Source organism: Schistocerca serialis, chromosome 9, assembly GCF_023864345.2.
Source record: "Schistocerca serialis cubense isolate TAMUIC-IGC-003099 chromosome 9, iqSchSeri2.2, whole genome shotgun sequence".
NCBI lineage: Eukaryota > Metazoa > Arthropoda > Insecta > Orthoptera > Acrididae > Schistocerca > Schistocerca serialis.
The window spans coordinates 437,360,456-437,372,637 of record NC_064646.1 but is presented as its reverse complement, the minus strand read 5'-3'; the positions used below and the strand labels follow the sequence as shown (position 1 = coordinate 437,372,637).

General features: G+C 42.6%; 1 protein-coding gene across 1 annotated transcript in view; it reads left to right on the top strand.

The window, feature by feature from the left end:
- LOC126419690 (tetratricopeptide repeat protein 28) overlaps window positions 1-12,182 on the top strand; it is a 183,604-nt gene that overhangs the window by 75,622 nt on the left and 95,800 nt on the right. The window contains exon 3 of the mRNA XM_050086874.1: window positions 5,069-5,216. Coding sequence (XP_049942831.1) covers window positions 5,069-5,216 — 148 coding nt within the window. The remainder of the gene's footprint in view (window positions 1-5,068; window positions 5,217-12,182) is intronic.

Genomic DNA, 12,182 nt, shown 5'->3' with positions numbered 1-12,182 from the left:
CCTACTGATTCCTTTACTATAGGTCATCCTGTGCAGTTTAGTTTCCTAGGTAGAATTATTTACTTCTCCTGCTCTTGTGTTTTTCCACTTTCATTATTTTGGAATTATTTATTTCTCCTGCTCCAGTGTTTTCCCAATTTCATTTCTGTGTTCGACCTTTTCTATGAACTTATCCTGGTAGTCTTCATCACTTTCTTATTAGCATTCCTTGTTCTTAACTCATACCATATGCTAGCTATGATGTCCACTCCCTTCAAAAGCTCTTGTACCCTTCCTAACACTAGGCCAGAAGTACTGTTACATCATCTGTGAATTTCAGTATTAGTATCTGTTCCCTTGCACTCTTGTTCCTAACCCCAAAGTTTTTTTTTTCAGTTCTATCCGTGCTTCTTCGAAACACAATGTACACAATGTTAAGCTGCAATTCTCTATAGTTCAGTCATCTGTTTCTGTGGCTCATCACCGAGCGAGGAGGCGCAGTGGTTAGACACTGGACTCGCATTCGGGAGGACGACGGTTCAATCCCGCGTCCGGCCATCCTGATTTAGGTTTTCCGTGATTTCCCTACATCACTCCAGGCAAATGGCGGGATGGTTCCTCTGGAAGGGCACGGCCGACATCCTTCCCCATCCTTCCGCAATCCGATGTGACCGATGACCACGCTGTCTGGTCTCCTTCCCCAAACAACCAAACCAAACCTGTGACTCATCGCCTTTCATCGCATCATGTCGAACGTCTTACTCCACTTTATATAGTGGATTGACTTATCTACGATCACATATTTTATCACGATAGCCTGACTTTCCTTTATTCTTCGTTACATTACTATGTGTAACGGTTAAGGAATTGAGTTTTGAAGTTTCGTTCTTGAAACCAAACTTATCGTTCATTATCTCTTCAATTTTTCTTTCTATTCTTCTATACATTATTCTAGTCAGAAGCTAATTAAAGTAAGATGCCTATAATTTTACACTCATCCACTTTTATAACTACCATAACTAAATGTTCATGGCATTTGCTGTCCTAGAGTAACCGTTTCATGGTGTAAGGTACGACAATATTTTTGAAATACTAGCAACATGGGGCTCCTTTCTCTAAGGTTAGGAACAGTACGTGAAATTGGTGCAAAGTTCAGCTCTGCTTCAAAATTTAATGTATGCTGCTAAATTGATATTTCTCCCTATTTATTTCAGGTGCTCGCTCAAACTCCCGCAGATAAACTTTGGAATACGCTGCAACTGAGGATACACGTTTACGACCGTGTTACGTAATATCACACACTGGACACGATATCACACGAGTCGGAACCATAGGTGGACAACACTTTCCCATCGACAAAATGGGATTCGATTGTAACGTGCCGAGTCCCACACTACACAAAGATGGGTGAGCTTCTTTGATCTTCGAAGGAATGAGCAAACAAAAATATCTGGCGACCGGTACGGGGGTATTGGTTCTTCTAACGACTGACCTCCGCAACTAAATAAGTTGGCTATATCACTTAAGAACAATAGCCTATAGGCCTTCTCTTAAAGGGAAAATATTCTTAATCAATATCGTACCCTGGATCTAAGCTGAGGATTGGGGCGAGGAGCGGAAGGGAGCAACTCGTATTAGTTTTTTTGATTTCATGTCTAATAGTTCTGGGTACGCTCGCTACTGCTCAGAAGTGCCCATTACAAGTGCCGCCTTTCTTCAGACTGATAAAGAATTGATATATCTATGTAGCGGAGCAAGATTCGAGTTCTGTTTGTGAAGGTGTACTCACCATCACTCTGCTCAGCTGAAGGGAATACCTGCGTTGTTGGTCAGTCTTCTGCGCCCGCATCGTGCCCGGATTGTCATCTGGCAAAACTTTTTAAACCGTCTTTTCGGCAGTGTAAACCCCGGTGAATTACACACAGTGGTTTCAGTGCTATCAAAGCTTACTTTTCATTTGATCATCTCCGAACCGCGTGCATTTATCCGCTTGCCGACGCAAAACTATATGCGCCTAGCTTCATCTCAATTAAGCCTCCTGAATTATTCGTCCAGACACAAATAGCTGTGGGTTATCACCAGAAAAATAACGAGCACTTGCCTCTCTTTAATCGGTGCCATAATTAAACTGCAACGGAAAGGCCAGTTTGAAAGTCCCTATGGTTCCTGACTTATAAACACACACTGATTTTATAACTGCGTAATGGCTTGGAGGAAGTCACTTTTCTACGTACGGCGTTTTATTTTGAAATAACCACTTTATTTTATGTTTTAGCGGTTCCCTATTTTCGCCGATTGGGCGTTATCGAGCTCCCTGGTGATAAAAACAATACGCAACACCAAATGTTATGGCAGCTTAAAGAAGAAATAAAACATGAAAATTATGTATATGTATATATTTACGCCATTAATCATGCTGCTGTGTGTGTGTAGCATAATAATGCGAGACTTTATATATATATATAGTGTGTGTGTCGATGTGTAGCATAATTAATGGCGTAAACACGATACCAGAGGCAAAAAAAGTCTCAGTAAGACGCATATCTTAAGAACTATGAACACTTGTTCATCTTCGATACTGTGAAGCAAATCTCTTCTACTGCAAGCTCTTCGCTTTCCAAATTTTAGGAGGACGTAGTCTAGACCAAACCAAGTAAAAAAGTCCAGTAAACATGGGCTCTAAAGAGCGTATCTTAAGAGCTATGAGTACTTGTTCAGTAGAAGAGATGCGTTTCACAGTTGCAAAGATGAATACGTATTCATAGCTCTTAAGGTACGCACTTTAGAGCCCACGTTGACTGGACAAGTTTTCCTCGTTTTGGTTTATACTACCACCTCTGAAAATACGGAAAGCAGAGAGCTTGCAGTAGAACAGATCTGTTTCAGAGTATCGAGGATAAAGAACTGCTCACAGCTTTTGGGTATATGTTTTAGAGCCCATGTTTACTGAGACTTTTTTGCTTCCGGTATTGTGCAGTTTTAACTGTATGCTTTTACGCCATTACTTATCGTATACTCCGTATACAGATTTACATGCCTTTGTTACTTCCATTGCCGTAAAAGAACTTTATAATGCGTGTAGCATGATGCAGTCCACATAGCTGTGTTGAGCTCCAGTGACCAACGGGGTGAAGTAACCCAATCGCTAAGTCATATAATAAAGTGGTCATTTCAAAATAAAGCACCGTACGCAAGAAGATGACTTTCCCTAAGAAATTCTAAGATCTACACTCCTGGAAATTGAAATAAGAACACCGTGAATTCATTGTCCCAGGAAGGGGAAACTTTATTGACACATTCCTGGGGTCAGATACATCACATGATCACACTGACAGAACCACAGGCACATAGACACAGGCAACAGAGCATGCACAATGTCGGCACTAGTACAGTGTATATCCACCTTTCGCAGCAATGCAGGCTGCTATTCTCCCATGGAGACGATCGTAGAGATGCTGGATGTAGTCCTGTGGAACGGCTTGCCATGCCATTTCCACCTGGCGCCTCAGTTGGACCAGCGTTCGTGCTGGACGTGCAGACCGCGTGAGACGACGCTTCATCCAGTCCCAAACATGCTCAATGGGGGACAGATCCGGAGATCTTGCTGGCCAGGGTAGTTGACGTACACCTTCTAGAGCACGTTGGGTGGCACGGGATACATGCGGACGTGCATTGTCCTGTTGGAACAGCAAGTTCCCTTGCCGGTCTAGGAATGGTAGAACGATGGGTTCGATGACGGTTTGGATGTACCGTGCACTATTCAGTGTCCCCTCGACGATCACCAGTGGTGTACGGCCAGTGCAGGAGATCGCTCCCCACACCATGATGCCGGGTGTTGGCCCTGTGTGCCTCGGTCGTATGCAGTCCTGATTGTGGCGCTCACCTGCACGGCGCCAAACACGCATACGACCATCATTGGCACCAAGGCAGAAGCGACTCTCATCGCTGAAGACGACACGTCTCCATTCGTCCCTCCATTCACGCCTGTCGCGACACCACTGGAGGCGGGCTGCACGATGTTGGGGCGTGAGCGGAAGACGGCCTAACGGTGTGCGGGACCGTAGCCCAGCTTCATGGAGACGGTTGCGAATGGTCCTCGCCGATACCCCAGGAGCAACAGTGTCCCTAATTTGCTGGGAAGTGGCGGTGCGGTCCCCTACGGCACTGCGTAGGATCCTACGGTCTTGGCGTGCATCCGTGCGTCGCTGCGGTCCGGTCCCAGGTCGACGGGCACGTGCACCTTCCGCCGACCACTGGCGACGACATCGATGTACTGTGGAGACCTCACGCCCCACGTGTTGAGCAATTCGGCGGTACGTCCACCCGGCCTCCCGCATGCCCACTATACGCCCTCGCTCAAAGTCCGTCAACTGCACATACGGTTCACGTCCACGCTGTCGCGGCATGCTACCAGTGTTAAAGACTGCGATGGAGCTCCGTATGCCACGGCAATCTGGCTGACACTGACGGCGGCGGTGCACAAATGCTGCGCAGCTAGCGCCATTCGACGGCCAACACCGCGGTTCCTGGTGTGTCCGCTGTGCCGTGCGTGTGATCATTGCTTGTACAGCCCTCTCGCAGTGTCCGGAGCAAGTATGGTGGGTCTGACACACCGGTGTCAATGTGTTCTTTTTTCCATTTCCAGGAGTGTATGTCTTTATTTTGTGATGTGCCGGAGCACTTCCAGTATTTTGGCTGTACACCTTGAGGCTTTCCCAACGTCGTAAATGTTAACGAAGGTCTCAGACGTTATACTGGACAGCGTTGGTGAAACCTCGCTATGTTTTGACGTTGCACCTGCTCCTCACCGCCAGGCAACAATGATGATCATTGGCGGAAGACTCCAGGTGGGCAGTACACGTTGTGACAAAACGCAAGTGCCAAAATAGCTCCCTGCACAGGTCTGCCGCCAATGACCAGCATCGTCGGCTTAAGGTGACGGGCACGTGCACGGTGCGAGGTTTTCAACGACACATTCGAGGTCCTCAGCAGCAGTTCCTATGTGTTTGTCCAGAAATGAGTAACGCTTTGTCTAAGTGTGTGTTCGGTAGCCGTTCGTAACTGCAGAGCGGTATGCCTGTTCTTGCAGGCATACTACCGACAGGGAGTGGCTCTGCAGTGCCTGGGTCGCCACGGGGACGCGCTGGCTGCGTTCAGCTCGGGGTTGGCCCAAGACCCCAAGTCGACGCAGCTGCTGGCCGGCCTCGTCGAGGCTTCCATGAAGTCTCCGCTCAGGGGTGAGTAATTATCTTTCTTTTTATTCTCCATCTACGTATAATTCACTTCCGATCCGAGAACAACGGCGGTTCGCGCAGGTAGAGATAAGGTCGGGGATTGCATTGCAGCATGTTCCAAGCGACAATTGCGGTACGCACGTACACGCGCTTTGCGCATGATAAAAGCCTGTGTCCCGCAATTCCCTGACTTGAGTAGAATTTGTCGCCCACGACCACCATAAGCAACACCATATCGTTATAAATAGAATAAAAAGTTCATTAAATAACTCGCTACGATCGCGTGTAATGCTCACATTGCTTACAACATTCACAGCAGAGCGCTCGTAACACTACCGAACGCTCATTGGCTGTCGGAGAACGCGTGACGTAGGCGCGCGGAATAAGCGTTAACTCGACTGCCATCGTTCGTGATCTCCACTATAGTATAAGGCCACCGTAACGCCGCGTAAGTCTGGGAAAACTGCGACGGTTACGCGCACTTTATTATTAATTTCTTGAGACCGTTGCTGACGGTGCAACTTCCGGTGTGCGGGCCAATAGAGCGTGATCGGTTTAGAATCGCACGGTCGGTATCTATCGCTTGGAGCCTGCGACTTCATAAGGCAAACATTCTTAGAAGTTACCGATGGTTATATGGATTCCACTTGATTCAGATTTATTGATTTAGAACTTCTCTGCCAGGCTATAATGTTTTCATGTTCATGTTAGTTTTAAAAATACGGAATGCATGATTGTTGTTGAAGAAAGAACAGTGGGAATAGCTTGTGATTTTAAATTAATTTGTAATTCGTGAAGCTATGAATTGTCGTTTTCTTCCTCTGAGATGCCTTGGACAGGGCAGGGAAGGAGGTTAATTTATTGTGTGGTTTTGTGAACATGCCTCCACCATTTGCAAAGTTTGAAAAAATAAATAAAGAAATGTCTGATGCCATATGCGATACTGCCAAAGTTCGTATTAAGAAAGCAGTGAGATACCTAGGACAGAGCACGGAAGGAGGTTAATCTGTTGTGTGGTTTTCTGAACATGCCTCTACCTTCTGCATGGTTTGAAAAAAAAAAAAAAAAAGAAAAAAAAAGTCTGATGCCGTATGCGATACTGCCAAAGTTTCTATGAAGAAAGCAGTGGAGGAATTGATGGAATTAACTAAAAATAAATAGATCCTGGGGTAGATATTCATGACAGTGTATCTCCTACAATAGTTACTGACCTGTGTGTGTCTGTAGATGGGACCTGGATGAAAAGGGGTCACACATCTCTGTATGGAGTTGAATCTGTTATTGGTGTTGACTCAGGTAAAATTCTAGATGTAGAAATTATATCTGAATACTGCCACCAGTGTGCAACAAGGAAAATCTCCAACAATGAAGACAGTGAGAAACTGTGGCAAGAAAAGCATGCAGTAGCAGTCTCTAAAAATTATAGTGGCTCAAGTAGGGCCATGGAGGAGGCTGCAGTTGTGAGGCCGTTCTCCAGAGCTGAGGACCAGTATGATGTTAGATATTATAAATACCTTGGTGATGGGGACTCCTCTTTGTTCAAAGCTGTAACTGATGAAAATCCGTGCGATACAACAATAGAAAAGTTGGAATGTGTAGAACACATCCAAAAGAGGTTTGGTAGTAGGCTTCATCGCTTGCTGAAAGAGAAGAAGGTGAATTACTTGAGGATGGAAAACCGCTAGGAGGAAAAGACAGACTTACGCTGAAAGAATTTGATTATCTTCAGTTATTTTATGAGAGAGCTGTCAGGAAAAACACATACAATTTAGAGGCAATGAGGTGTGCTGTGTAGACAATTTTTTTCCACAAACTATCCACCGAGCAAGCACCATTGCACACCCTCTGTCTGAAAGACGATTGGTTTAAGGTCGGCAACAGAAATGAGACGCATTCACATAAACACTCGTTACCAGAACCTGTTATGAATGCAATTAAGCCCACATTCAGGTTTCTTGCAGACCCTGGTTTATTGAGGTGTTTTCATGGAAAGAGAGAAAATGCAAATGAAAGCCTCAATAATTTAATTTGGATTAGAGGCTCAAAAAGGACATTCTGTGGACTTGAAGTACTCAAAATAGGTGTCTATGGTGCAGTTTTATGTTACGATAACGGAAATAATGGCAGAATTTAAATGCTGAAGAGAGTTGGTATAGATCCTTGTGTTTACAACAAAAGTATTTTACACTATCGATGAGAGCGGGGTCAAGAAAGCTAACAGACCAGTGCCTTACCTGCAAATACAGGCCAGGCAGATTCGAAGAGGAGAGAAGAGACCTGGAGGATGAGGAGTATCGGTATGGAGGATTTTAAAATTGAGGTAAGCTTATTACATGTAGAAGTATGAGAAGAAAATCTTTGAACCTCATTTTCTCTGTTTTACATTTTTTTACGTTATTAGGAGCCTTTTCTGAAAAAGTATATGCAATAATGCTAAGAAATTTTCAGGAACAGTTCACAACGTGTTGCTGTCGCCCTGGGGCTAAAAAATACGAGATCCTGCAATCACCTTTTGATTTTTAGGTGATTGTAGGTGGAAAAAGGTTAATTTTGGATGTGCAAAATTAAAAACTGTTAATGATACAATTTGTACCATAAATTAATAACTGTAGTTCAGTGGTCTTATAACCTTTCAGGACACTACAATACAATTTTCAGATTAATTGCATGATTAGAATTTCAGTTATGACTTTTTATAAAAAAGACAATAAAAAATTAAAATTTCACATTTCTGGCAAAATATTAATCCTGCATATTTCATTATATTTTTCTGTTAAAACACAGCTCTTTTGCTTTACACATACAAAACCTTAGATTTTTACATTAATGAATATGGCTGTAATGATTTTTTAAAGTAAATGTTTACATTTTCCGTTACATCCCCCCTTAAATGTATAAGTTGTCTTATTTTTTACGTAAACTGAAATTGTAGTTACTATTAATTTACCTTTCACATCTCCTGGTGGATGTCCTGCGCGAACATTACCAACAAAATAAGAAAACCACTTTTCTATATACCCTCGGATCTCGCTTCTTTCTTTGGATTGATACAGTCAGAAACAGAAAAGAAATCGTTACAATATATTATTATATATTCAGAGTCTCAACCATGGAGGTAAGAATAAGGGGAGATGGCGCTACGTATCCCAGCCGTACTACGTTTTGAAGCCATGGGGGCGTGGCTCGCTGCCATGACACTCTGACCAAAACATTGCCAGTGTGCTATAGCGCTGCGTGTATTACAGTCGCTAATTGCACCATATACGCATGTAACGTCATCAGATTGGTTGTTTCAAAGTTTTTGTTTAAAATAAAATCTCGCAAAGGCGAAATTCCGCGTTTCTTCTTATTAAAAATAGTTTTTAATGTAATATTACGAACAGCTAGCCTTCAATGTAAACGATACAATTTTGTTAATTCAGTAATAAACGTGTATCACAAACTAAATAATAGAAACTGAAAACTAAGTTAGCTATACCCTCCCTCCAAAGCCCCATAAATACATCTTGTTTGTAATACGTACTGGGACATTTCAGTTACGTTACACTACTGGGAAACACTGTTCATTACCACCAATATTTACTGAAATACGGTACACAGAATGGCAAATCTACAGTGTGTCCTGTTTAGGCCTATACTTTACGCCAGTTAATGTAGTGTTAGCTTTTAATTTGGTACATGATGAAGACAAAGTGAGTTACGTACGTATTATACTGAAACGTGAACTTGAAAACTAAGAATTTAATTCTTTGAATCAACATACCTTTTGCAAATGTTTTGGGTGTGTAGGGAAAACTGATGCTACAGCGTTTTCTCGGAGCCTTACTGTTGAAAGGGAAGTTCGGTCTATGTCCTCTTCTCGGAAATGCTGAGAACATACAGAGCTCCATTTAGACGCACGCCAATTCTTCCTCCTCACGGTATTCTCCCACAGAGCTTTCCGACTTTCATTTTTAGGAAATCTATAAAATCATACAGGAGAAAAACACGCTATAGTACAAGTACCGCTGTAGCACACGTTCATTCACAATGAAGTTGTAAAATCACACTTAACGAGACAACTTACACATGAAATGTTATTCCCTTCGATTTCGCATCACAATCAGAACGATTCGTACATCCGAACACCACCCAAGTCACCATAATAGCGCAAAATCCTTCCAAAAGCGAGCGACAAGCCTATGCACACACGCTTACAGCAGCAATGTTTTGGTCGGAGTGAGATGGCTAGCCTCGGCTTCACAGCTGTGACGTCACGGCGTCTCCCTCTATTCTTACCTCCATGGTCTCAACACACAAATTCTTTGGTAGACTAATGGAACGCATCGGAACATTTCCAATAAATTCATTAACATCTTTTTCCGTTCTATAGCACACACACGTGAAATAACGCAAATTTCAAATTTATTATGGCGTAAACTTATTTAAAAATGTTTTTAGTCATTCATTAAAATGTTGGCGCCTTTGTAACGGGGTAACGCGTTACTTTTCAGTAAACAATTGGATGATATGTTTGGAAATGACGAAGCTGAAGGTGAAGGTGATCTCGCAAATTACGAAAGTAAACTTCCAAATATATCACATCCTTTCGTTTTTCTATTTACGACATAAGCATATTCTTTGACAACGTCGGTCGTCGTGTGGAATACCCGTTGCAGGGAAATAGTCTGTGAGGCGTTCATGCCCATTACGGTTCTTGCCGTAAAATTATACGAGTAGTTGTAAATCATCTCGTTGTTGGCCTCGTAAAAGACCAGTTTTCACCCAAAAATATACCTGTAAAATATCTGCGAGTGTATTACTACAGCGCACACGACCCTTAGTCTATCTGCTTACTTTTGTGATCGCCAGCATGCAAGCAAACAAATGTGCCGTCGGCCAGTTTGATCAACAAAGGGGAGTAGCGATTCGAACAACTGGTATGGTAAAATTTGAGTGCAGTGTCTTTAGCTGTTTGATGACATTTACAAACACAAGCTTTTGTGGTTCATGCTGCATATTAAACGAACCATTCACCGATTAGGCCGTGTGACCTTTTACGTCACATATATAAATACCAACGAAGTAGTCCATGGTAATGTTTGGTGAAATCAGTTGCAAAAGAAGAGTAGTATTCACAACAAAGTGCCAGAGGTTGAAGTGCTCGTGAAAAGTAGTGAAACTCACACAATACTAGGTACAGAAAGCTGGTAGAAACGTGAAATTGATAGCAGTGAGAGTTTTGGGGGAAATTTAGGTGTATTTTGAAAGGATGGGAAATGGAAGGGGTGTCTTTGTTGCAGTAGACAAAAAACTCGGATCCGCCAAAATAGAAATTGAAGTTGCCTGTGAGATTGTTTGGGCAAGATTCAGTATCAGGGATGGGCATAAAAAGATAATTGGTCTTTCTACCGACCACCAGAGAAAATCTCAGTTCACTTGTACATTGGTACCCCAATCATACTGTGTTGTTGGTGGAGACTTTAATCATCCAACAATAAATTGGGAAAATTACAGTTTTATAAGTGGCGAATGTGATAAGACATCCTATGAAACTTTACTAAATGCTTTCTCTGAAAACTACCTGGAACAGATAGTTAGGAATCCTACTCATGATGTAAATATATTGGATCTAATGGCAACAAATAGACCTGACCTCTTTGAGGATGTCCACATTGAAACGGGTATCGGTGGCCATGACGCAGTTGTGGCTACAGTGATTTACAAAGTACAGAGGACAACTAAAACAAGCAGGAAGATATATATGTTCAGTAAACTAGATAAAAAATCAGTAACATCATATCTCGGTGAGGAACTCGAAACTTTCAGTACAGGTCAGGAGCGTGCAGAGGAACTCTCTGGCCCAAGTTTAAAAGAATAGTGGAGCATGCACTAGATATATAAAGAGTCACAATTATTGTACTATATGAAAATAAATTAGTTACAAACTATGGTGTGCACAAACTTTATCCAACATGTAAGCGTTACTATAGATATATTCAGATTAGGTAATGACATGTTCGATATGCCTGCCATCGTTGGCGATGATGTGGTGCAGATGAGTAGCAAAATTCTGCATGACCCGTTCAAGTGTCAGAACATTGATGCTGTTGATGACATCCTGAATGGCTGTTTTCAGCTCAGCAGTGGTTTCAGTGTTAGTGCTATACACCTTGTCTTTAATATAGACCCACAAAAAGGAGTTGCATGTGTTCAGATTCGGTGAATATGGCGGCCAATCGAGGCCTATTCCGGTGGCCTGTGGGTACCCCAAGGATGGAATTCGGTCCCCAGTGTGCTCCTCCAGGACATTAAATGTTCTCCTGCTTCAATGGGATTGAGCTCCATCTTGCATGAGCCACAACTTGTTGAAATCAGGGTGACTTTGGATAACGGGATAAAATCATATTCGAAAACCATCACATGCCATACAGTAGTCATTGTGACATCAACGAATATCACACCAGTTATTCCATGACTGGACATTGCACACCACACAGTCACCCGTTGAAGGTGAAAAGACTTCTGGATTGTGAAATGCAGATTCTCAGTCCTCCCAAATGCGCCAGGTTTGCTTATGATGAACCCATCCAAATGAAAGTGGGCTTCATCACTAAACCAACAACAAGGCGCATGTGCATACTAATTTCCATCATTCCCTGCAACCAGCTGTGCAGTTTGAATGTCCTGACGCAAACTGTTCAGTAGTTATGATGATTAATTTTATTTCATATAGTTCAATAATTTTATGCACCCAGTAGAATAGTTCATAATCGGAGGGAACCTCCAGGATATACAGTCACTGCAAATAAACTTCTAAAGAAACAGAGATTATTGCGTAATAGGTGTAAAACAAAGCATAGGACCTTAGATAAAGAGATGCTGAATGAAACACATTTGGCTGTCAAGAGAGCAATGCATGATACCTTCAATGACTACTGTAGCAGAATGTTGTCAAATGACATTTCACAAAATCCAAATAAATTCTGG